General features: G+C 34.0%; 1 protein-coding gene across 2 annotated transcripts in view; it reads left to right on the forward strand.

The window, feature by feature from the left end:
• Window positions 1–26,873, forward strand: part of LOC145254789 (folylpolyglutamate synthase, mitochondrial-like) — a 102,931-nt gene extending 76,058 nt beyond the window's left edge. Inside the window, exons 7-13 of one of the 2 annotated variants that reach the window (XM_080113576.1) lie at window positions 2,316–2,460; window positions 7,437–7,541; window positions 9,613–9,710; window positions 11,192–11,244; window positions 19,086–19,167; window positions 21,586–21,643; window positions 25,885–26,873. In XM_080113576.1, coding sequence (XP_079969702.1) covers window positions 2,316–2,460; window positions 7,437–7,541; window positions 9,613–9,710; window positions 11,192–11,244; window positions 19,086–19,167; window positions 21,586–21,643; window positions 25,885–26,198 — 855 coding nt within the window. In that variant the 3' untranslated portion in view covers window positions 26,199–26,873. The remainder of the gene's footprint in view (window positions 1–2,315; window positions 2,461–7,436; window positions 7,542–9,612; window positions 9,711–11,191; window positions 11,245–19,085; window positions 19,168–21,585; window positions 21,644–25,884) is intronic. The other variant, XM_080113577.1, reaches the window with a different exon arrangement.
• Window positions 26,874–27,348: the final 475 nt, after the last annotated feature.

A 27,348-nucleotide genomic window follows, 5' to 3' on the forward strand; every position in this document is an offset into this window, starting at 1 on the left:
ACAGTGAAAAAAAATCACTTATAATAAACACACACACACACACACATATATATAAAATTTTCATATTTTGTTTTATTTAAAACTAGAAGTACCCATCGTTGACTGGGTTTAAAAAGAGCCTTCAAGAAATAGACACTGATTTATATAATAACTAGCCTGGGTGCCTGGCATTGCCCAGGTGTTTAGAAGTGTGTGTTGAACAAAAAAAAAAAAAAAGTGGTAGCAGGCAGGCAGGTTCGAACCCATACTACAAAGGAAGAAAAGAACATGAAAAAAAAAATGTGACGTCTTTGCTGTTGCGTCCATCGCCAAGCCAGAAATGATGAAGGTTTAAATTAAGGCTAGTCAATCAATAAGAGGGGATGACTTTCGAAAATATTGGCAAAAATAGCAACCCCTCCTTGTAGAAAGGTGCCCATTTGAGGGTGAAGGAATTAATGTTTTTAGCCAAATTTTCTATATTCGTCATTTGAAGGGTCAAGCTTCAAAACGGTACAAATCTTGTGAAAATCCGTCACCTCTGTCGAAAGTTTTAGGCATACAGACAGACAGATAGGGGAGATTTATATTATAGATGTAAGTATCAGTTTAAAAGAATTTAAAAGTTATTTATTTTCTACATACTTTTTGTATTATTTTCTCTTTCGTCTTATAGATGTACAGGCAGACAGACACACCGACTGGCCTGGCATTGCTTGGATCATTTGGGAGGGAGGGAGGCAATTGCTCAAACGAACATGAGGGGGTAGTAGTGGGAATCTTTATTGGTTTAAAAAGTAAAATTACAGAAATTCATTAAAATTCAGTTTTAAACATGTTAGAAAGTTGATGTAAACATTTACTTTGTTGCCGTGCTATCATAAATAATCTTATTTAACTTAAAAGCATAACGAAACAGTTGACACATAATGTAGCAGCAGCAGCAGCAGCAGCATATCTACATGTATGCAAATGACTAAGCTGGTGTGCAAGGTGACGTCACAGCAAAGGAACAGAAGGAAAAAAAGGAGACCATGTAGAAAGCGAGCGACTTAAAAGCACATATTGGCATTAAGATGGATATGTGGCCCCGTGGTGGTGTGAAAGACTTTTTAAACCTGTTCAATATAACAGTTTTGTAAAGCACATGTCTACTGTAAAACTGTAAAAAATGCAGGCATGGTTTGGAAAGTACCAGTAATAAATGCCTTCTGTTAAAACTGAACAAAAAAAGCAAAGATGATATTCATTTTCTTTTTTTTTTTGTTCCTTTGTGACTGTCTCTGCATACAACATCGGGTTCAAAAGTGTTAACATGTAACTACTACGTTACACATGTTTAGAACAACTTTTCTGGATACATCGGAAACATTTACGAATACCTTTTCAAATTAGAAGATGAAAGAGATTATTTAGAATAGGATGCAATTGAACTTTAAATGAACAGTTGATTTTCTGTAATATTTGTTTGATATATTTTTTATCATAAATTTTGTCACTTGTATAAATCATCTTCAAGAGATTGTCATCAATCATGACCAACAGAAACATTAAAATAGACACCAAATTCAGAGTACTCTGAACGTATGTATTGTCTGCTCTTTTATACGGTTGTGACAATCATCCACAGCATGAGGAAGAGACTAGAGGCAACTGAAACTTGGTACCTGAAAAGAATTTTTAAGATATCCTGGCAGAAAAGAAAAAAAAACAGGAGGTATTAGAAATGACAAACAGAAAAGTTTTTAATAAGAACAGTACGAAAAAGACAAATGAGATTAATGGGGCATGTCTACAGAAAAGGGGGAATAGAACAGATTAGTTTGACAGGAAAGATTGTTGCTATAAGAATCAGATAATAACAGTGAGAAACATACGTTGACAGTCTGAATACCTGAGCAACATCAAAAATGATGAGCAACAATGAATTCATTGATGGCGAGTCATAGCCATCGATGCTTGTACCAGACAGGAACCACTTAACGATGATGATAAGTAGGGCTATGACAAGAGAATATTCTTTTCATTATTTTGATTCTCGAGTATATATCAGTCGATGTCTTATGCGTTTTTAGATGGAGTAATGTGGTTCTCAATTGATTAAATGTGTGCGTTATATACTTGAGTCAAAACAATGAAAAGAATATTCTCTTGTCATAGCCCTAATGATAAGTCACAAAATTTATTTTTATTGTTGCTAGGAATACATTATCTTACTGGAAATGAATGACGCAGTGTGTTAATAATTAAGATCCCTTTGCTAAAAGATAAGTGCATGCTAAAAAGATGAATGTACAAGAAAATAATTTTATATGGTTTAACTATATTTTTTACAGTGCCCATTATATGTGGTTCCTGAATTCCAAGATTATGGAGAAATTTCTCAAGATTTTGAATTGAGTTCATTAGAACCTTTTCAACAACACAATATGTCGTTGGCTCTTCAGCTTTCAAAAATTTGGCTTTACAATCACGATAAAGGTATATTTTTTTTTTTTCTATAATTCTAATAAATGCTCATATTGTGTTTGCACTTACATATGAAAGAACTCTTTGTTTCGTACGATGCTCCATATTACAATTTTTATTCAGTTTTGTAAACGTGTCATTGTAGCTGGTGAATCTTAAGGGGGGTGGGTCTTGGGTTTACTTTCAGCAGCCGCGTAACTCACACTTCTCTTATTTTTTTTTTTAGTCCTCACATTCCATGAGTAGTGTTTTTGACAAAGAAGGAAGAATTGCTGTTTTCTGGTCCAGAATCTATTCCATCTAACACTTATCGTTGGCAAGATTTTGACATTGAAGTAGTATTTTTTTTTTGGACCTGTAAATTCACCCTTGTCCATTAGTCTGTCCGCACTTTTCTCAATAACTATGCCTTGGAATTTAAAAAAAATTTCCACAAACATTAAACATGATATGAGTAAAACAATAACAGAATGGATTTTCCGGGAAAACTCTGGTCCCCCCCCCCCCGGTGCCTTCCAAGGTAAAATGGCTACAATTTACACTTTTATGCTTATTAAAAAAAAAAATTGATGCCATGGATTTTTATAAAACTTTCTAAAAAGTTGTAACTAACTGATTTCTATATAATTTTGTTTGTCTATACTTCGTGATAACTCTTAGGTGTGCCCCAGGGGTTCTTTTTGGGACTATTTTACCATATTTGTCCAAAATTTTCTGTATATGTCTAATATTACCAATAAAACAAATTCTCAACCAAAATCAAAACATCCAAGAAAACAATCAAAAGAAAGACCACAAAAATCACCAGTACGTCGTGCAGATGCTGAAAAAGACGAAACTAAGGAAAAGCAAAATCAGTTAAAAGAAAGACCACACAGGTCACCAATATGTCTTTCCTGTGATGACAAAAACACACTTGAAAAACAAACAAAAAATACATCTAACAAAAAAACAAAATAATATAAAAAAATTACCACAAACAGAAGCCACTACTACTACAAATAGATTTACGGAATTAGAAGACATGGAAGTTGAAGTTACTCCTCAAACAAAAAAAAAATCATCATGAATTACAAGAAAATCCAATGGAATTGCCGTGGATTGAAGGCAAATTACAATGAAATTTTATTGTTGCAAACCAAATTTAATCCTTTGGTTATTTATCTCCAAGAAACCTTCCTTAAGAATGAGGACAATTTGAATATAAAACACTATCAACAATATAACTACATTCATAATACAGGACTTAATAATACTGTAACCCTTTTCCCCCTCCCATTGCAAAACCCAATCGTATTCTGCAAGGCAGAGAATAAAAATGACAAAATCCACTATAAAACAACCAAATCAGAAGCTACGAACTAACGATTGAAAATACAAGGAGATTGAAGAATAAAAATCTCATATAAAATAACTGGATACAACATCGAATACTATTCCCAAAATAACTGGATTCAGCATTAAATAACCCACAAAGGGTTGATATGCCGTCAAACAAAAAAAAAAGGGAAAACTTTTGTCGGCTATGACGAGCTGTGTCTTGCCAAGGGTGGGGAGTTGACTGAGAAAAAAAAAATTTAGCAGACCAGAAGAATCTTGGCCACTTCCCCCTTATTTTTCTATTTTCATATTTTTTTCAATTTTTTCAACAGATTATTATCAAATGGACACTAACCAGATTACCAAAAAAAAAAAAAATGAAAATGAGTCAATATTTGTAGGGGTTGCTCAGTTTCTAATGCAACTTTCTAGTAAATCAATCATCCATTTTTAGAACAATTCAACGTATTTGGGCCAAATTTTGCGAATTTAGCCTTTTTTAAGCAGTGAAATCATTTTTGAGATTATTTTAAAAAGCGAAATTAAAAAAAAGGCTAAACTACTTTTAAAATGGATAAATTCATGAAATTTGGCCTAAAAATTGTTTCTGAAGTGGGTGATTGATTTATTAGAACATTACATTACAAACTGAGCATCCCTACAAATATTTAAATATTGACTTTTTTCATTTTTCTATATATTTTTTTTTACTACTTCCATTCGATAATAATTCGTTGAAAAAAAGTAGGGGGAGGGGGCAAGATCCTTCAGGTCTGCCAAATATTTTTTTTTGACTTTTATAAAAATTGCCAACACCTCATGTCACAAACGGTAAAATAATCCTAGCTAACATGCCACTTGACTTTTCACAGTCTTTATATGAAAACAAAAACTACATTGAATTCACAAACCCATACCCTCACCCACTTAAAAAAAAAAAAACGGACGACCCTCCTACTTACTAACAAAATCCCTTCCCTTCACTATAGAGATTACTAGATACTAAAGGGTTTTCTGCTCTGTTTCTTTTAGTGATTTTTTAAAATAGCCAACAAAACAAAAAAGGGTGGAAATAAAAAAAAAATACAACAAATAAATGTTACTGTTGGATAAAGGAACTTGGAGATCGTGTACACAAATTCCAAGTTAAGAGAACAAAGAAAATACCATGTCGGATTTCGACACACATATTGACCTCTGATGAAACAAAGAAAATACCAGGTCAAACTTGTACACATATGTTAACCTCTGCTGGAACAAAGAAAGAATTTGTCAATAAAGCAAGAGGTCTGATGAGCAAAGAGAAAGAGATAGATGCACGAGCGTTGCATCATTAGCTCATCAACTCCAACCTCACATTTCATCATCTATGCTTGATACATCCAATGACCATTGATAGGCAAAATAATTATTAAATAAAAACAGTTTTGTATTGAAATCCTCTTTGTGTTTGATTGTCAAACGACTACAACCAGCTAGAGTGTATATATTTATTAGCATCATGCAGCATTGTTGAAGTGCAACAAACATGATTATACATATGTGACCGTGTCATATGAGGACATCTTTTCCTCTTAAAATATGGAGAAATTACAATTTCTTACACAAAATAATATAATTAATCAAAAATGATAATTAATAAATATAATATACAATGAAAAATATTTATTAATATAATTAAATATTATAATAAAATAATAATATTTTAAATATCATATAATAAAATGAAATATAAAATATAATACAAAATAAATATTAATAATATATAAATTAAAATAATATATAAGATAACATAAAAAATATTACTTTAATATTAGAAAATGAAAATATCCTTTTAAGCGTTTCTGGAGACTTTTAAAATATAACTGAAAAAAGTATTCTTTTTTCGTTGGTTCCAGAAGGTTCCAAAAACTAAGTTTTCTATATTATTGGATTCTGGAACATTCTCCAGCGATTACTATAAATAGAAGAGTATGCGTTTGTAAAACCAGTTATTGATTCATTCACCACATTGAAAGGGATGCGAATTTGGGCCGACCTTTTTGTAAAAATCATAACTCTGCTTAACTAACGAGAAATGAATGAAATCTGGTTGTAAATAAGCACACTGAACGTCAAGCCTAATAAACCATTCTTCAAACAAACCACTACAGACAAAATCTGGGTAAATATGGATTTTTCTGAATCTTCATATTGACCAAAGAAAATATATCTTTGAATGTTATTTAAGTACTTTTGACTTATAGTGTTGCTAGGACAAAAACCTTAATCTTCCTTAGATCATTCTATTTACTGTAAAATAGTTTTTGTTACATTTACTTTTTGTTTGCAATAAATTTATTTTCCTTTTTAACTCCATTCTCTGTTTCCTTTTACTCTTTTTTTATTGTTATAAAATATATGTTGCAGTGTATACCCCTAGTCAACACAATAATGTTACAACAGCGATAAACAGATAAATCATTACAGAGAGAACAGACTGTACAACATTACCAAAGGCAAAACAAATCACTCCTCCACCCTCGTGAACAAGTGTGATACTATAAAGTGGACCTGAGTCACTAAGTGCTGAGAGGGGGGAGGGGAGGCAATACACAAAGGAATAGGAAGTGTCTGACAATAAACAAAGAGATGGGAAGTAGCAAACAATGAATCTTTAGGTATTTTTAGATCGAGCCTTTTTGATTTGACAATGACAATAGAAACCTACAGATTTGCTGTACAACTCATGCTCTCTACCAATCCAAGTTATGACAACAGGACCATTGCCAGCACCCTCAAAATATATTGCTGGATTGCCACGAATATACAGGTGTGATACTATGAAGGTGACTCATGAGTCATTAAGTGCTGAGGGGGGGGGGGGCAATAGATAGGAAGCGTCATACAAATGTACAGTGAAATAGGAAGTAGCAAACAATGAATCTGTAGGTATTTTTAAATCAAGCCTTTTAGGTTAGACAATGACAATAGAAACCCACAGAACAGATAAAACAGGGAAGGGCAGCTTCTGGTAGCTAGGGTGGAGGGACTTCAGACACCGACACAGAGAAGACAGTTGACAACTAGATGCCGTTTGGAGCGGATGGGAGCTGATAGTGATAACGGTTGGACAGGTTTTAGAGTTGACTGCGAAACAGGAATAGAGATGAATTGCGACTGACAGATGAACGTAACATCGATAGAACGGGGAGAAGAAGACACACACACACACTCACAAGCCCAACCGTAAAAAAATATGTGAAACATTGGCGTTTGTGTTTTTCCTTTCTTTGTTCCATGACTTATTTTACTTCAACTTTGTGACCCGTGTGTGTTCCATCAGCAGTCGCCAGTGTGAACCAAAAGATGATGACACGGCCAACAAGAACGATGAAGAGATGGAGGTAGTAATCCACGGCACACAACTATGGAGTCAGCGGCTTGTCGAAGGAAAGGCCACGTGCAGTTACAAATTGCAGTCACACAAGTTTGTTTTTTTTTTTTTTTTTTTTAGAAAATTAGTGGCTAAACAATCATGAAACCCATATTACTTTGTGTGCTAAATAAAATGGATTTATTAAAATAACCCTAAATTTCTGCTGATGATATTTTCGACATCTGTTTATTTTTATTTATTTATTTTTTTTAAGACAAAGTTTGAAGTCTTTCTTTTATTCTTCTATCAGATGCCGATGAAAAGAAATGGTTTGGAAATTGTTCCATCCAACCTTACTCGGTGTGTCCGCCAACAATTGACAGTGATGTCCCATTCTTAAAAGACATGACACAAGGCAAGTTACTTAAACTCAATTTATAATCCTTTCAGACTCCCAATCTACTCTAAAAGTGATTAAAAAAATAAAAAGATGGACAACCCCCTAATCGCAAAATTACTCCAAAAATTAACTGAACTAAACAGTAAAAAAGTAACAGTAAGAAATCGATTCTACAAAGAAAACAATATTAAACTCAATTTGGAATTTATTCTTATTGCATTTTTAAAAAATTTTTTTTTTTTTTCATGGTATCTTCCACAATTTTTTTTTTTTTTTTCATGGTATCTTCCACAATTTTTTTTTTTTTTTTTCATGGTATCTTCCACAATTTTTTTTTGTTTTTTTTTTCATGGTATCTTCCACAATTTTTTTTTTTTTTTTTTCATGGTATCTTCCACAATTTTTTTTTATTTATTTATTTTTTTTCATGGTATCTTCCACAATTTTTTTGGTGCAAATCTTTACCACATTTTTGGTTATAGTTAGCTAACATACTTCCTTACTTCTGGCGTAGCTGCTACTGGAAACAGTGACAAGGCAGATCAGTTCTTTCACTTTTATTCAGTATTTCTATTGTGAAGCGATTTATTGAAATATAAGAAAACAAGGTGGGTTCTCTCTATCGAGCTAGAAGACTACTCACACCCGAGAGTATCCTGTACCTCTACAAGGCCACCATTTGCCCATGCATGGAGTATTGTTGCCACATCTGGACTGGTGCATCTACCACTAGTCTCTCCCTCTTAGATAGAGTCTAAAAAAGAATTGTCAATCTATTTGGTCCCACTTTATCAAATAAGCTCCAACCCCTGTCTCATCGTCGCATCACTGTGCCTGTTTCGCAAATATTTTAATGGAATGTGTTCTGATGAACTCTTTTCACTTGTGCCCCCTCAACGTACATATCCCTGACAAACCTACTTAGCAATAAGATCTCACCCCTTCACTGTTGATGTCCTTAAATGCCAGAAAGTGTTCTATTCTAATGGTTTCTTCCCTCGAACAGCTAGACTTTGGAATTCCCTTCCTGCTGCCTGCTTCCCTGGCTGTACTGATATGCAGACGTTTAAATGTAACATGAACAAATATCTTGTTAATCTTTCTTGCACATGGCCCCAAATATTAGTCCCTTACATCCAAGTGATCATATGCTTTGTAAGGGGTGAACATGAGTTAAAAAAAAAAAAAAAAAAAAGCACGCTATTGAAAAGTATACAATAAAAATTAACAAAATCAGATAAAAATGGCACAGTTTTTATTTGCACTTTTAATAAGAAAATTTTTTAAAAGTTATTTGAAATTATATATTTTATAAGAAATATGTTTATTAAAATTTAAAAATAAGTTTTTTATTTGAATTTACATAATAAATATGTCTATGAAAGTATAAAACTAAAATTATTGAAATCAAAATAACAAAATTTCAAACATCGTAAAAAAACATATCCAATACATAATATCCTACAATTAGTTTATATATATATATATATATATATAAACTATTCACATATCATCCCTTTTTTAAAAGATGGAATCGTCTGATCGTCGAAGACAAGATGCAAGCAAGCAAGGTCCACAGAGTTTTATAATTATATATACAAAAGAGATGTTGCGAGTTTGTCTCGGCTTTATCGTTATTTTCATGGAAAGTGTTCGACAGAGCTTCAATCTATGCCCCCCCCTCGCCAAACTTTCACAAGAAACACTTGTCTAGCTGAAAACACCATCAATAATTCCCCCCACTCTTTATCTGTGCCTAAACATAAACGTAGATTCCATGAACAAAGCTTCTTTCTTAGAACTGCACACCTGTGGAATTGTCTTCCATTTTCCAGCTGACTACAATACGGTTGTCTTCAAGTCCAACGCAAACAAGTTCTTGATGAGCCATTCCACTTAAGTTAACAAATTTACCGAATTTCCATTACTAACAATTGTCCAATTGACTACTGTATATTCTTAACTCTTATCCTCGAATGGTCTGTGGGCCTTGATAAGTGGTTATGCCTATGTTAAAAAAAAAAAGAAGATAATTTATAAACAAAATACAAAAACATTTTTTTTTTTTTTTTTTTTTTTTTTTTAGGTTTAAAATCCTGTAAATGGCTTGGTCGAGCTCAGACTGTGAAATTCCCTGGTCTGACTTACTATATTGATGGGGCTCATACGGTTGAAAGTATGAGGGTAAGTAAGAATATTTGTACATGATGCGGATTTGCTGTCAGAGGAGCACATCTGTTTATTTTATAGAAAAGAAACAGTTCATTCTTAAATTGACTTCCATGACATTTTTTTTTAAATTGATTAAATGATTTATCACACAAAATGGTTGACTTTTTTTCTTTCTTTTTTTTTTTAAATTGATTAAATGATTTATCACACAAAATGGTTGACTTTTTTTCTTTCTTTTTTTTTTTTAAATTGATTAAATGATTTATCACACAAAATGGATGACTTTTTTGCCCATTTCTTCAGCTGTTCAAACAATTTTTTATACTTTGCAAACATGGCCTGTCTACTCTATCAATAAAAAAAAGATGTTTGGGTTTGTGTTCCTTGAATAGGAGCGCTGGTTGTGTTTGAATTAATTAAATACGTATTAGATACGTTTGAAGCCAAAACAACAATGCATTATTACAAAATAAACAGATATTTATTTTGTTTGAAATTTATATTGAAATTTATATTGAAATTTATATTGAAATTTATATTGAAATTTATAAATATATTTCAAAGTAAAATTTCATCTTCAGTATGTTTTTAACCATGTTGTTGTTGGAGCATAGAATCAGTAGAAGTCTGTTTGTTGTTTTTGAAAAGACTACCGTAAACAACAAAAACAACAAACGGACTTCTACTGATTCTATGCTCCAACAACAACATGGTTAAAAACATACTGAAGATGAAGTTTTACTTTGAAATATATTTATAAATTTCAATATAAATTTCAATATAAATTTCAATATAAATTTCAAACTAAATAAATATTTGTTTATTTTGTAATAATGCGTTGTTTTGGCTTCAAACGTATCTAATATGTATTCATTTAAAAAAAAAAAAAAAAGAAGTATGTTTAGGTTTTGACATCTAATTAGTGAATAATAAATTAGCATTGTGGTAACAAATATTAAAAATTAAACTTTTTGGTCCTTTAAAGCAAACAAGTTCTAGTTCATTAACTTAGAAAATTCTGTGTAGCTTAATTGCCATATATAAACCCTGTGTATCGCTTTATTGCAGATCAATATTTTTTTAATTTTGAAATTACTATGAAAGGCAGAGAAGTGAAATTTGGTATAACACTGGAAGAGCATAACAAGGTGCCTTATTTCCCTGATTTTTGTGAAATTTGAACAAATATTTTGAAAGTTATGCTAATTTTTCTATAGCCCATACAAAATTTCAGCCAGATTAGCCCAGTAGTTTCCGATAAAAAGTGGAACATACAGACAGACAAAGAAATGTAATATAGAAAGGGTATCCCATATTAAGAAAACCCATTAATTATTTTAAAGTTTTCTATTCAGTTACTCTTCATTCTTTCATGTAGTAAAGTAGTTAAACCTAAGAATTCCAGCCATTGTTGTAAATTGTGAAAAAGTAAATGCAACTTTTGATGAGTTGTGATTTCAACGAAACGACGTTATCACATTATTATCTTTCAGGTTTGTTGTCAATGGTTTGATAAGAAATCAACGGCTGAAATAAGAAGTCTTCCGTGAGTAATATAATTATTTATTTCTACGTTTGAATATGCAAATAAGAAGTTTGACCATTTTGCTGCTATTATAGCAATACGTTGGATTATTCAAACTACTCTTCTCATATTGAGTGTTATTCGCACAACGTTTTGGCTGATGTGACCTCCGATCTTCTTTAGGTGTATTGTTGAACTCTGACCTCTTTCTGTCAAACTCAGGAATCAGCAACGGAATTTTAAACAAAACCCTTTATTTAATGCTTTCATTTCACCAACCATGACCAGATAGAAGTCTTAAGTAATTTGCAATTATATTCTTAGTATTGCCTGCACTGAGGATTGAACCTTCAACCTCCAGAAGAGTTTCACTTAGAACTAAATTTTACTTAGTACTTTATGTAATAGTCATCAAAGAAGCAAGTGCCCACGTGTTTGTGCTTTGTGTGGCTGTACGTAAAAATAACAGTAATGAACTTACCTTCAGCTGGGATCTGAAAAAGAGACGCCATGAAGAGTGACTGAGCTTTTATACCAAACCCAAATCACATGCTTATGGGTCATGTGATGGAGGGAAAAATGGATAAAAACGGCGTGAGAAGTGGAAGATATATATATAAGAGGAATTCTAGACACAAACCAGACATTTCTCCCAGTGAGCGTGCAAAGTTGACATGACAAGTTTGAACCATTTTGAGTGTCCAATAAGAGGGAAAGGGAAAGCTAGAGATGTTTTCTGTTGTAGAGTTATCCCCCTTTGCTTTATTTTTATTTATTTATTTTTTTTCTAGATTGTTTTCAAAATGACAAACAAGCCAGCCACTTGTCTGTTACTCGTAAAACTTAAGTTTAATTAAAAATACTTGATCAATTTACATGATTTTTGGAATATGATATTTTCGTTTTGTCAGGGGTGTGTATATCAAATTAAAAAAAAACTGTATTTTTAATATGGGGAATTCTGGACAAGTAGCCGTTTTTGTTTTACATGTTGCCGCACACAGAGATCGTTCATTCCTGGGCAACTTTTGATGAGCTTGCTTGTTTAATATAAGTGCTTATGGGCATGGTAAAATAACGACTGAGATTGTGCTAGAAGACTACTCAAACCTGAGAGTACCTTGTACCTCTACAGGGTCACCATTCGCCTATGCATAGAATATTGTTGCTACATCTGGGCTGGTGCATTTACCACTAGTCTCTCCCTCTTGCATAGAGTCCAAAAAAGAGTCTTCAATCTAATAGGTCCCACCTTGTCAATTAAGCTCAAACCCCTGTCCCATCGCCGCAATGTTGTATATCTGTGTCTGTTTTACAAGTACTTTAATTAAATGTGCTTTGATGAATTTGTTGCACTTGTGCCTCCCTCGACATACATATCCCCAACTAACCCGGTTAGCAACAAAATCACACCCCTTCATTGTTGAGGTCTCTAAATGCCAGAAAGCTTTTTACTCTAACAGCTAGATTTTGAAATTCCCATCATGCTACCTGCTTCTATGACTGTGCTGATATGCTAAAGTTTAAATGTAATGTAAACCAACATCTTGTCAATCTTCCCTTGGCATGATCCCAAATAGTATCCTCTTATGTCCAAGTGGTGATTTGACTTGTTAGGGGTGAACATGATTTAAAAAAAAAAAAAAAAAAAAAAAGCAGTAAATTGCTAAAGTCCATTCTCACTAGATTACGTTCCAACCAAGAGCTTTATTAACTATTCTTATTTTTAGACAAAAACACATTTTCTTTTTCTTAAATTGTTGGGTGAAAGTACAGAATACTTAACATCCCTTCTTACCATGATAAGAATGGCTTTCTAAATAACATTATTTAGAATCCCATTCTTAACATGGGATGAGGTGCGGGAGTTTTGCTAAAAAATATTCCATTTTTAAGTATTTATAAAAAAAGAAAACATTCCAATTATAATAAATATATTTGTTTGGTTTGATTATTTTATTTTACAGAATATCAAAAGATTTAGGGTTATTTTAATGCTGAATCTAGTAGTTTCGGAAAAAGATTTTATGCTTCAAATTTTTGTGATTTTCAAAAGCAAAGGAAAGCAAAAAAAGATAACATTAAGTTTTGGTGTATTAAAATACAGGAAAAATATACACAACAGTTCAGTTGATGTAATCTCAGACTTTCTTCAGGTGTATAAGTTGCCATGTTTAAAAGTGAGAAAGTGTTAACCACGTACTTCTGAGGTTTTGTATTTAGATTCTCGTTAAGGTGGGAACATTAGTTTGGTATATCCAAATAAAACTAACAATTATTCCTCATCTCAGAAATTCAGAACAGGAAAAATAAATTTCCAATTTCCAATAAAAGAAATCACTTCTCACAATTGCTTGTGCGTTAAACTAAATTTTCTGACGTATAAGAATACAGAGGAAACTGGTTTTTGCAATATACTGCTGATTGCTAAATAAATTCTTAACGTTCCTGGTCATTGTGCCATTTTACTAAGTTGATTAATTCATATTTTGAAGTTGTTTTTCCAATTTGAAGTTGATTAATTTTTTACGTGAAAATAAGTCAATTTTGAAGTTGATTATTATCATTTTGAAGTTGAAAAGCTCTAAAACAAAAAAGGGAAAATAAGTTGATCAACAGAACAAAGGTCATAGGAAGTTAGTAGAAAGACAATAGGAAGGGGAGCTGGTTCACTAAAGCACACAAAGGCATTCAAAAATAGGATTGTTAATCAAAGTGTTGCATTAATTGGAACAAAGAACCTAACGCTGGGGGTCAGTATATTTAGAGTTAGTTTTAGAAGTGGGAATGAGTTTTGTCACAGTTTACGACATTTTATAGACAATCTTGAGTTTGCAGCAACTGGGGATAATTGAATGGAGAGTGTTGCTCAGATTGCTAAATACAGTTGGAAAAGCAGAATCCCAGAAGGGAGTTCCAAAGTCTAGCAGTTCTGGGGAAGAAACTATTGGCGTAGAGGGCTTTCTTACACCTAGGGATCTCTACTGTGAAGGGGTGGGATTTAGCTGCTTGTCGGGAGTATTTATGTCAAGGGGGTACAAGGGCTTGTAGTTCGTCAGAGCATTCAATGTTTCTGGTCATTATGCCATTTTACTAAAATCATTTACCATTAAAAAAGCGATAATTATGTTTCATACGGATGTATTATGACCTTGAAAACTATCAAAATGTTATAAACTAATTTCAATGAAAGTTCTTTCTACTCTGAGTTAATCAAGCAAAATATGAAGGACATTCCATTAGTAATGCCTCCTATTTTTTTATTCTGCCCGTTAGTGCAACCAGATCAGGCTGTCGGAAGATAACTCCCTGACACAAATGCACCTATATTAACACCTTTCTGTTTTTCTGTGTGTTTTTTTTTTTTTTTTTAACACAGTGATTACCACTTATCAAGGCCCGGAAGCCACTCAGGGATAAGGGTTATTGCAAGTACATTACGTTAGTGTGGAGATTTGATAAAGTGTTTACTTAAGGGGGCGGTTCATTAGGAATTTGTTAACATTGGACTTGAAGACATCCAAGTTGTAGTCCGGTGGGAAGCAGGCAGACGGAACAGAGTTCCACAGGCGTGCAGTTCTAAGAAAGAAGCTTTGTTCATGGAATCCACGTTTTGATTTAGGCACAGATATAGAGTGGCGGAAATTTTTCACAGTGGATTCAGCTAGACGGGTGTTTTTCGTGAAAGATTGGCGAGGGGGGACCAGAGATTGGAGCTCAGACGAGCACCTGCCATGGAAATAACGATAAAACAAGGATAGGCTCGCAACATCTCTTCTGTGGGAGAGAGGTTGCAGGGTAGAGAAAAGGGCATCCCCCACTAAGCCACGAAGTCTATTTTGTTCTCTGTCAAGGCAGGATAGGCTGTTTTTAGCAGCTCCTGCCCAGATATGGCAACAGTATTCCATCCTTGGACATACTTGGCTTTTATATAGATAGAGAATTGCATCAGTAGTGAGATATCTTCTGGAGCGGTAGAAGGATCCCACCATCTTTCCAGCGACCTTGGCAACAGACTTGATGTACTTGTTCCATTTCAGATCAGGAGTAAAGGTCAAACCCAGAAGCTTGTCAAAACACGGGGCCTCACCCAGACGAGAGCCATCCATCACAATTGATGCCAGATGGGGATCAGAGCGTTGATGATGTAAGGATAGGAGTTTGGTTTTGGATGCATTAAAGGTAACCAGCCACATCTTCCCCCACTGAACCACGCGCTCGAGATCAGAGGAGAGAGAATCAGAGAGAACTTTGTCATTTACAGCCTTTGATGTGTTGCCGTAGATGGTCGTGTCATCAGCATAGATGTCAACGAATGATTTAAGTATGTGTTTAGGGAGGTCATTGATGTAGATCAGGAAGAGAGTTGGGCCTAGGATTGACTCCTGAGGGACTCCAGCATTTATATTGCAGGCCTCCGATTTTTGTCCATCTCCCACTACTCTTATGAGCCTATCGGAGAGAAATGATTTAATGATTGAGAAAACATTTCCAGTTATACCGTAGCTTTTAATTATTTGCACAACTAAGGCATGTTCTGCAAAAGCCAAAACAAAATCAACGGCCCCCTTCCCACACCCACACACTTTCTTACTCGCTTCCTAAATTAAAACAGTCCAAACAATAAATCTACAACCTTTTTCCTTTACAAAACTCAATTATTTTCTGCAAGGTCGAGAATGAAAACAACAATCTCCCAAGAACATCAAACCAAACTTATGATTAAGAAAGGAAATAATAAAAACAACCAAACTAAAATCCAAGAATGTTTATTTGAAGAAATAAACCAGATTTCACTAGACCCTGTCGGTGGGGCATCAGAATATGCCGACTTCCCCCTGTAGAGAGTAGAAGTCCCTCAATGGGGCTACCTGTTGGTCGTAGGTAGCAACCTGTAATGTCTTGGGACGGGGTCCTGGTGGTTGAGCAGTCCATGACTGGAGGGAGAAAAAAAAAGTTGTGGCCCTGCAACACACCACTTCGGCCTTTACCTCGACTAGACGGGATGTCAGAGAGGCTCGATCTGATCAATCGGCTAGTCATGCCAAGCCCTAACACTTACACTGGCAAATGTTAATTACAACATCAAAAAAAAAAATGAAGTCTGAAGATAATACAATATCTTACTCTTACAAACATAAGCAAACCAAATAAGTGTTAGAAGGCGGTGGCAAGGGTCAATCAATTGCTGAGATAAAACCACACAACTGTTCCCTACCCAATGTTTCTCTTAAACTGGGAAAAGAGACGAAAGGAGAAATCAAGAAGCGATGGCACCAATTGAGTATATCTTTTTTGTATCCTTGGGATGAAAGGGCGAATGGGTTTCCCCTCTAACATCTTCCACATTTGGGCTCCAAGGAGGTTGAGGAGCAAGAAAGATGAAAAACTAATCAACTGTACATGGATCTGACGGCTAAAAAACACAGAAAAACCAAAGGAACTCACTTTGACGTTTCAGATGTCACCAGCTCAGACGGTGAGCAAGAATTCAATTTTGAACATATTGATAAAGAAAACTTCTCAAGATTCATAGTTATTGAAACCTTGGAAGGAAAAAAGGTCAGTGATCTGCCTCCATTTCTAATTGAAAAAGTATTAACTCAAAATCTAAATCCTAGAACAGTTAAAAAAAATGAAAAATCGCAACCTATTTGTTACAGTAGACAATTACAAAGATGCAAAATACCTCTTAAGAATGGAAAAATTCCATATTTATAAATGCAAGACTTTTGCCCACGAAAGGTTAAACACCTCAAAAGGCGTCATAAGAAGCCATGAACTAACCTTAGCTGCAACAGAAGAAATAAAAAATGCTCTAAGAAAACGGGGAGTAATTGATCATGTCCGAATCAATATAAAAAGGAATGGTCAATCCATACGTACAACAACGTATATACTAACATTTAATACTCCTAAAATTCCAAAAGAAATCAAAATTGGATATACAATTGAAAAAGTGGAACTATATATACCAGCCCCTCTGAGATGTTTTAAGTGCCAAAAATATGGGTGCCATAGAGAATTTTGCAGAGGGCACAAAACGTGTGGAAAATGTGGTCCAAAAGAACCCAACCACATGGAAAACAAAGTTTCCAATGAAACCAAATGCCCAAATTGCCTGGTAAACCATCCAGCATACTCCAAAACATGCAAAACCTTCAAAAAGGAAAAAGAAATTGTGGAAGTAAAATACAAAGAAAATATATCCTTCCCTGAAGCAAGGAAAATGGTAGATTCCTACCAAAAAGTAAACACCTATGCAAACATCACAAAAAATTCAAGCCAAACTAACCAAATAAACTACCAAGAGTTACTCAATAAATTAGTTTCTGAACTCAAAAATCTAATTGAAACTTTAAAAACAAAACAAAATGAAACTAACAAGAAACAAACACTAGTATCCTTGAAAACTCAATTAAGTGACCAAAACCAAAAACAAGTTCCAAAGAGCAAAATAGAATCCGATCAACAAAAACTACAAATAGACCAACGTGAAAGATCCAAGTTATGAACGAGGACAAAAGCAGGCATTAAAAACACAATACACAAAAGCCGCTTCCAAAAACCGAAATAAACAAAAAACAGAAACAGTATTATTTGAAAACAAAAATAAATTTGAATTAATCGAGATCTGGAGCCAGGAAGGACACATAAGAGCAAATCAAAAAGCCTCAAACCAAAACATAAAAAGAAACCTCAGCAAGATTTCTCAGCTGAGACACAGACACTAACAAGCGACCCTCCCCCTACATCCAAAGAGATGGAGATAGATGAGAACTAAAAAAGATAACTAAATCCGAAACACCCAAATAACAAACTCAAATACAAAACATGACACATAAAATCATACCGGATAGAAATAAGACGAATAATATAATCCAGTGTAATTGTCAGGGTTTAAAGGCAAAACTAAATGAGCTCACTATTTTACTCGATAAATTACTCCCAGTAGTAGTTTGTCTCCAACAAACCTTTATGAAATCAGATGACAATATAAAAATTAAAAACTACAATCAGTGTAACCATATACACAATACTGGACTCAGAGCCTTTGGAGGTACATCAATCCTTATTAGAAATGACGTACCCCAAAGTCAAATACAACTTACATGTTTTCCTCACATCTCTGTTCTCATCTGCGTTTTATTGTCTTACACTTCTTGCACACAAACTGGTTATCATCGCTCAACCTACCTGTAATTCCACTTGACTTACAAGTTCCAAATGCTTACAAGTACTGCAAAAAATTGTTATTTCATACTTTTGTAATCCTGAAGACGAAACTAACAGAACTCCTCTTCACTAATGCCGCAATTCAACCAAACACTCCTTTTGCTTCATATCAAGTTTAAGATTCCAATGCTGACATTTTATACATTCCTCCTTGGTCCACATTCAACTTGTTTCTGTAATCCCAAAAGGAAAACTGATGGAGCTCCTTTTCACTAACACCGTAATTCATGACAAAAATCTCAGCTTTGATGTTTTCTTTCAGCTGTCAGACATTCAAACATATGTTCTCCCCAATTCATCCTTCTTAAAGCAGCTATTCCCCTCATATGCAAATTAATGCCACATATAAAAAAAAATCCAGCTACAAACAAGTTCTTTTTCATTCCACAATTACTGCTACTATTTGTGTGAGTAGTTTTTTTTATGTATCTATGTGTATAGCGGTTTTAAAAAGAATCCAGCTACAAACACAAGTTCTTTGCGTTTTTCTTTCCACAATCCCACACCTGACATACCAAATAGAGGTGCTGTCACTTGTGTGAGTAATTTCTTCTATTACAACTTTGAGATGAGTGAAATTGTAGTGATTATATTTCACACTGTCTTTTTTTGTTGTTTGTTTACAGGAGCAATGAAAAAGTTGTAAGAATTCTTATTTTTACTCTGACTGGTTCAAGGAAACCGAAACCTGTTCTCTCGTTACTCAAGGTAATTTTTTTTTTTTTTTTAATATTTAAATTTAGACAATCTGTGTGTCTCATTTTCTAGCACATTTTCATTTGAGATGAGATAAAAATATTTTTAGATATTCATGTCCAAAGTTTTACTAATGATAATCATAAATTATCTATTATTATTATTTTATTATTATTATTATTATACTACTACTACTAAATCTGAGTTAATCAGCATTCGTGTTCTTAAGGCTTTTTTTTTTCTGATATATTTTAATGTAACAAAATACATGTTAAAATATATTTAGTTCTGGGATTGAGTTATGTGTTAAAAAATTTGGTGCTTATTTAGAATTACACTTATTAAAAAAAAATGCAGAAAATTTTTTATAATCTACATACTCATCACATATGTCATATTCCAAAATTTATGTAAATTGATCAAATAGTTTTTTTTAACTAAGAAAATCAAATTTTATGAAGAAGTGAGATGGAGTCTGGGAACCGCCATTTTGTTTTAAAATTCAAGAGTGATAATTCAAATCAACTCCTGAGATTTTGTTTGACTTGAAAATAATTTAAACATTTTAATTGCTAAAAATTGTAAAACTTTGATTTTCTTATTAAATTGATAAAGTAATTTTTTTTTTTTTAAGTCATTTTTTTTAAATATGGCATTTTCTTTGGTGATGAGTACTACATCATAAAGATTTTTTTCTGTATTTTGTTTTTTTAATAAGTGAAATTTAATCATTGTGACCAAAATGGGTATGATGAGTATATTTATATGCATGTGTAATCTCAATATTTGCATCATATGTATCGGGTCAGCGCAAAAGTTTGTGTCAGTTTGTAGAATTGACATTTTAAACAATTGTAATTTATTTTATGCATATTGTTATTATTTAAACATATCACCATGATTGATTTATAACTTTTTCTTTCAAATTATTTATATTTTTCTGCAATATTTTCACCCATGTTAACCCGAAAATGACCTTCTTTTGTCAAGACAAAGGAAGTCATCTTCCATGATAATAATGCTCGTCCTCACACAGCACTACTAGACCTCAAGATCTCATAGAATTTGGTTGGGAAATCTTGCCCCATTCTGCATATTCTCCTGACCTAGTTCCCTCGGATTATCAACTTATTTTAAGGATTACAAAACCAGTTAAATTTAGCTTAACATCATGAGAGGAAGTTGAAATATAATTTAGTTTTATATTTCCCATCAAAACCTAAAGCATTTTACCAAGTGAGGCATTTATAAGCTCGTTGACAAATGGAATCGAGTTATAGAGAGCAAACATTAATCTCAGCCCTCAATTTTTTTTTTTTTTAATTGTATTTTCACTTCAAATAAGACACTGCGATTTTGACGTAGGGGGCTGTTATCTGAGACATAATTTACAGGGATACTATGGGAACTGAATTCCCGAGCCAACAAACATAAGACTGAACTGTTAAGGTAATAAGAGTTATCTTTCCTTTGTTTTTGTTCTCTAAACAACCGCTATGCATTACATAATACATCCGGTTACATAACTTCTGGATACGTCACTTCCTTCCTTCTCTCTCTTTCTCTCTCTGTTGCTAACTTCAAACCGAACAAACATACCTTTCACAGCGTCCTGATAATGCTGTACGATGCATACAAGAACTCACACATGTATCGCCTATCCAGCACGCATGCACCGCACATCTGCAATCGTCTACTTGACGCACACACAAAGCACACACACATTTATCAAAATCTACTCCAAGGTATAAACTTTGTTAGCCATGTATTCCTTCTGTAAATAAATGTACATTGTCTGGTTGATTCAACGTGCGATATTCCGTGTATTCATTTCCTCTGTAGAACGTGTGACCACCACATTTTTCACAATACTATGTAGAGAGATGAACAGCAAGATGTCTGTCTACATTACACCTGAACTTCTGCATGTCAGTACAGTCAGGGAAGCCAGAACGTGGAAGGGAATTAAAAGGCCTAGCAGTTCTTGTTTACTTTCAACTTACATGTATTCCTCACATCTCTGTTCTCATCTGCGTTTTATTGTCTTACACTTCTTGCACACAAACTGGTTATCATCGCTCAACCTACCTGTAATTCCACTTGACTTACAAGTTCCAAATGCTTACAAGTACTGCAAAAAATTGTTATTTCATACTTTTGTAATCCTGAAGACGAAACTAACAGAACTCCTCTTCACTAATGCCGCAATTCAACCAAACACTCCTTTTGCTTCATATCAAGTTTAAGATTCCAATGCTGACATTTTATACATTTCTCCTTGGTTCACATTCAACTTGCTCCCTCTCATTTATTTTTTCGTTAAAGAAAATGTCAACTTTTCTAAATGTTTATAAACTGATATACTTATGAACTTGCAAGTTTCTAAGACTTTATTTTTTTTAATTAAAAAAATTTTTTTTTTCTTTCCAGAACTGTGCATTTGACATTGCAGTTTTTACAACAAATCCTTTCAGTAAAAATCCTTCTGGTAAGTTTTGATTTCATTCATTCTTGTAAAATACATTTGAATAATTATGTAACAGCTACAGGAAATCATTATCATCATCACTAACACCACCATGTTTTATTTTTACAAACTCACTGGATTAGTATCAAATCCACAAACCAGAATAGCAGCAAAATGTTGCCCCTTTACTATAATAGATTCCAAGACAAAAAAAAAAAATTGTCTTTGCAAATAATATTTTTCCTATCCTATTTAAATGTAATGTGAATAAACATCTTGCAGCACAACTCCCTATTTCAGATGCCCACTATAAACCAAGCCCCTAATAAAAGTAACCCCAGAACAGTGGCAATATTTAATTTACATGTTGATACTGTCCGGTGCGCAGGAAGGGAATTCCAAATGAAAGTGGTCCAAGGTAAAACAAAAGCTATCGGAGTAGAACATCTGGTATCTAAAGACCTCTACAGGAAATGGTGGAATTTAGCTGCTAGTTGGTAATTTCATCAGAGCACGTGCCATAGGAATAATCAATTCTACGTCAATGAGATTAAAGTTCTTGTCAGTTTGTTCACAGACTTCTCCTTTTGAAGATAGATGTATAAAAAATTATAGGGTCTATCTACATATCTATAAAAGTGAACGTGTCTGTGTACATTTCCCTATGCAATAACTCTGTCAATTTTTAGTCTACAGACTCAAAATTTGATATATAGGGTACTGAGATTTGGGAAAATCTTTGATCGGTTTTCGGCCAGAAATTTGGCTGTTAAGGTAATTAGAGTTATCTTTCCTTTGTTTTTGTTCTGTAAACAACCGCTATGCATTACATTATACATCCGGTTACATACATAGAGAATTCTACCAAACTCCTCCGACAATTTTGGGTCTAAAAACTTGAAATTTTAGATATAGGTTCCTTGGACATGAATCTAACTTAATAACTTGATTTGAGCCCAAAGCAATAAATGTTAAAGGGTCATAATAGGGATCAAAGTTAAAAATATTGACTTTTTTTTTTTTTTTTTTTTGCTCAACATACACCTCCAAACACCCAGGCAATGCCGGGCACCCATGCTAGTATATATATATATATATATTATTCAAAACTACATTATCCAGGGTTTTTGAATAAACACATTTAGTTTTGATCAAAAAGGGGTGCAATTCTATCATGTTTGCATCAGACATTCATAAAAATGTTTTATGTGTGATTTGAAAATTATAGAAATTAAAAACTAAGAATAGATGATAACCAGTTTGTGTGCAAAGAAGTGTAAGACTATAAAGATGGATGAGAACTCAGATGTGGAGAAACTATATTTGTATGGCGAAGCTAATGAGGTTGTAGAAAAGGTTGATTATCTTGCTGATACCATTGGAGCACAGAGTGGAGAAGGTGCTAGTGTGATTGCAAGAATTAATGGTGTTGTTGCATTAATGGTGAATGAATGGTGTTGTTGCAAAGCTGGTGTATAATGAGGGTGTGTGTATATATATATATATAATAGATATGAGGGGTGTGAAATAAGTAATGCCCCTGACCCACTTCCAGTTGTCTGATCTAGCTGAAATTTTGCATGTGTCATGATTTATATCTCTACGGGTTATGTGGCAAATTACAGCTCTGAACTAATAGTGGTTTCTGTTTTACAGGTGTTTGAACTGAGTCAAGTGTGAAATGGAGCCTTTTGAATGTCGAGCAGTGATCCGGTTTTTGTATTTGAAAGGACGAACCCCACAGGAGACTTTTGATGAAATGAAAGAAACTTATGGTGATAATGCCCCATCATATGACCTTGTAAAACGCTGGCATCGTGAATTCAAACATGGCCGGAAGTCATTGGAAACAGCTCCCACACCTGGTCGCCATCCCTTCTGCCATTAATGAGACATCTGTCCGTCAAGTTGAGGCTACCATTTTTGAAGATTGGCGCATTACTATTTGCCAAATAGCCCAAGATGTCAAGATTAGTATAGGGTCTGTGGAAACTATCAATCATGACCATTTACATATGCATAAGGTGTCTGCCAGATGGATTCCCAGGTTGCTCACACCATTCCAGAAGCGAGAACGCGTCAAGTGCTCGAGGATGACTTTGGAGATGTGCCAAGAAGATGAGACACATTTTTTCAAAAGACTGATTACACAGAATGAAACCTGGATCCATCACCATCATCCAGAGACCGAAGCCCAGTCAATGCAGTGGAAACACCTCCAAAGAAGGCAAGGGTGCAGCCCTCCGCTAGCAAGGTCATGCTCACAGTCTTCTGGGACCAGGACAGAGTAGTGATGACAGATTTCCTGGCAAAGAGTACCACAATTACAGGAGCCTATTATGCTTCACTTTTGAGGAAATTAAGGGAAGCTATCAAAATCAAGAGGCGGGGCAAGATCAGCAAAAGTACCCTCCTTCTGCAGGACAACGCTCTGGTCCACAATTCGCATGTCGCCAAATCAGAAGCACAGGCGTGTGGTTATGAAATCCTTCCCCATCCTCCCTACTCTCCTGACCTTGCACCCTCTTTCCAGCCATGAAGTTGTTTTTGAAAGGAAAGTGTTTCCCAGATGATGCAGCCTTGATTTCTGAAGTCACGTCATGGTTAGAGGACCAATCTGGGGTGTTCTACAAAAACGGTCTCCAGAGCTGCATCAAACGATGGGAGAAATGCATAACTCTGGGTGGTTCCTATGTAGAGAAAGACTAATAACTGTGCCAAGTTTCGTTGCTCTACTGCTATGGGAAGTGGATCAGGGGTATTACTTATTGCACGCCCCTCGTATATATAACCGAGGGGATCAGAATGTTTACATTTATATAGTCAACTATATAACGTTATATATATATGTGTGTGTGTGTGTGTGTGTGTATATGTTATTTCTAGTGTCCGTGGTCGCCTATGTAATGTTTGCTGCATGTGTGTGTGTACGTTTTTAACATGTATAATAAACAGATATAGACACCTTCAACAAACAAGATTAATAACATCTTTGTCTGCTTGCCCAGACAAAAGGAGGACATACCTTTTTTGGTTATAATGTTCCAGACACGCTTCTGAAAATGTAAGCCATTATCTACCACAACAACTCGGGCGACCAAATTATTTTTCGACATTTACATTTATTCTTGTTGCGAAGTTTTGTTCTGTGATTGCATGCCATTCCTTTTTCGGGAATTGTATATTGCTGTCTTTTTAGCCGAGTGCTTCCACAGCTGAACAACACTCTCCCAGCTGAAAACTGGCCTCTCATTCTAACTCACTAGCTCCAAACTCTCTGACTAACTCCAACTGATTACTTGTATTTCCAAACTACCTCGTTACGTCATCAACTCCACATGACAAAAGACACAAATTGGATGATCCACATTTCTCACGTACACTTGTTTATGATAGTTAACATTCTTTTCACCAAGTTAACATTTTTGGGAACTATTTTAACATAAATAATTTTATTTTCAAATATTTATTTCACATTCATAATATTCTTTCTGTTATTCAAGATATTTTTAACCTAAACACTGACAATCGGCTATGCAGCAGGCTAACCAGTATTTTCCGGGAGCCAATAACATAAGAGTGTACGTTCAGAGAACTTTTGTCATTACTAACTAGCAGAGCGTTACCACTATCGATCAAGGGAACTGTTTATCAGGCGTGTGTATGCAGTGTGATTATGTATGAATGAAACTTGGCCAGTGAAGGTTGAGGACATGTGTTGCATGAAGAGAAATGATAGAAGAATGATACAGTGGATGTCTAATATGAGTCTTTAAGGAAGATTAAATCTGAAAGTATCTCGACAGCTATGTGCAGAAGAGTAAACTTTGGTAGTATGGTCACATTTGGAAAAAATAAATGAGAGTTTTGGGTTTAGTAGATGTAGAACAGTTGCAGTAGTAGGTTCAGTTCACACCCATTAAAACACTGGAGGAAGTGATAAAAATGGTTTTGAAAGAAAGAGGGATAAAGACCTGGTCAGAGATAGATTAGTTTGGAAGTCAATTTTTTAAAGCTGTCCAACATATGCCAGCATGTAAAATGGACGTTAAACTGAATATGATGATGGATAGAAAATGGTTTTCTGGGTAAGAGGTAGAAGTTCCTAGGACTCCCCCATTTACTCCTAGGCAATATCAGATGTTACTCCTAGTTTTTTTTGTTTTTTGTGTTACTCCTTGTTTTTTTGTTTTTTTTAATATATTCTTTGATTCTTTTATCATATCTGTGAACTAGAAAATGGTTTTTGTTTCTATTTTCAGAGGACACCGAATCAAGATGCAAATTGTTTAAAGAAGTATGGCGCAGTATTGATTCCGAAATTCTTACGCCTCCAGAATTCCGCAAAACTTCTCATGAACTTCAAATAATCGAAATCTTACCATCCATCAAAGACGCCATCTTTTGGTGTCAAAGCGGACCATCTGAAAATGTTGAACAACAAGAAGTTTGTAATTCTTTGTGTCCACGACCTGAAATACTAAGGGAGGCAACCCATGTTCAAATTCTTGCGACAGGGAGTATCTATTTAGTTGGAGAAGTTTTATCTTTGATTAAAACTGACGAAAGTCTCTAAGAACTTATTTGGTGCGTATGCAGAATGATGGGATTAAAAAAAAAATGCATTTTAAGTAAAAACACTTCTACATACTTACATGTCAAAATTAGTAAAAAGTCAAAAAATTATGAAACATGATAGAGTAGAATATCTGTGAGAACTATTTTTGTTTTTGGTCCCCCAACAAAGAAGGAATTGGACCTAGTAATTCACTCCCATTCATTAGTTTGTATTTTTCTCAATAACCGTGCCTTGGATTTAAAAAAAAAAATTTTTGCACAAACATTAGTCATGCTAAAAGTAAAACTTTGCCAGAATAGATTTTCCGGAATAACACTGGATGATCCCCCCCCCCCTCAAGGGCCATTATACGGGTAAAATTGCCTCAAAATCGTTCGTCCATTCGTTTATTTGCATGTTTTTTAATAACTGTACCTTGGATTTTTAAAAAATTTTGCTCAAATATTAGTCATGGTGAAAGTAAGCTTTTTTTCACTTGTGGAGGAGAACTCCTGCGTGCTTGGCTTGTTACAACAGAAAAGAAAAATATATGGATATCAGTGATCCAGCATTTTCTATTTTGAAATGGCTAATTTTAATTGAAAGTAAAGGAGATTTCAAAAATCAGAGACTGCAGTTACTTCTCCTGGATTTGAAGTACTCTTCGACATTAATAAATATGATAAATCTCTATAATTTGTTAACCTTTATTTTTACTTGGAATTATTTTTCTATTCAATAATTTTTTGTAATTTTTTAAATTTTTACTAATTTCAACATGACACATAAGTACATATTAGTGTTGGTACTTAAAAAGCATTTTTTTTTTTTTTTTTTTTTTAAATCTTATTATACTGCAGAAGCACCCCTTATTTTTTTTATCTTAGTTTCTATTCTCTCTCGAAGCATAAATTTAACAGAAATGTCGGTGCCTTTTATTTTGAGAGGGATTTTTTATAAATATGAAAATGACAAATATTTTCAGATTTTTTTTCCTTTTTTTTTTTTTTTTCAAGCATCCGGAGTAATCAGTTTTGGTTTGGTATAATTGAATTTCGTTTAACAAATTCAGATAATCAAGAAAATGAAAATATCATCAGAACCATTTTCTTTTTTTTTCATATATATGTATAATAATGAAATTTTGTCATTTTAATAATGCAAGAAA

The sequence above is a fragment of the Euprymna scolopes genome, chromosome 30, assembly GCF_053919585.1.
Source record: "Euprymna scolopes isolate OS-2025 chromosome 30, ASM5391958v1, whole genome shotgun sequence".
NCBI lineage: Eukaryota > Metazoa > Mollusca > Cephalopoda > Sepiida > Sepiolidae > Euprymna > Euprymna scolopes.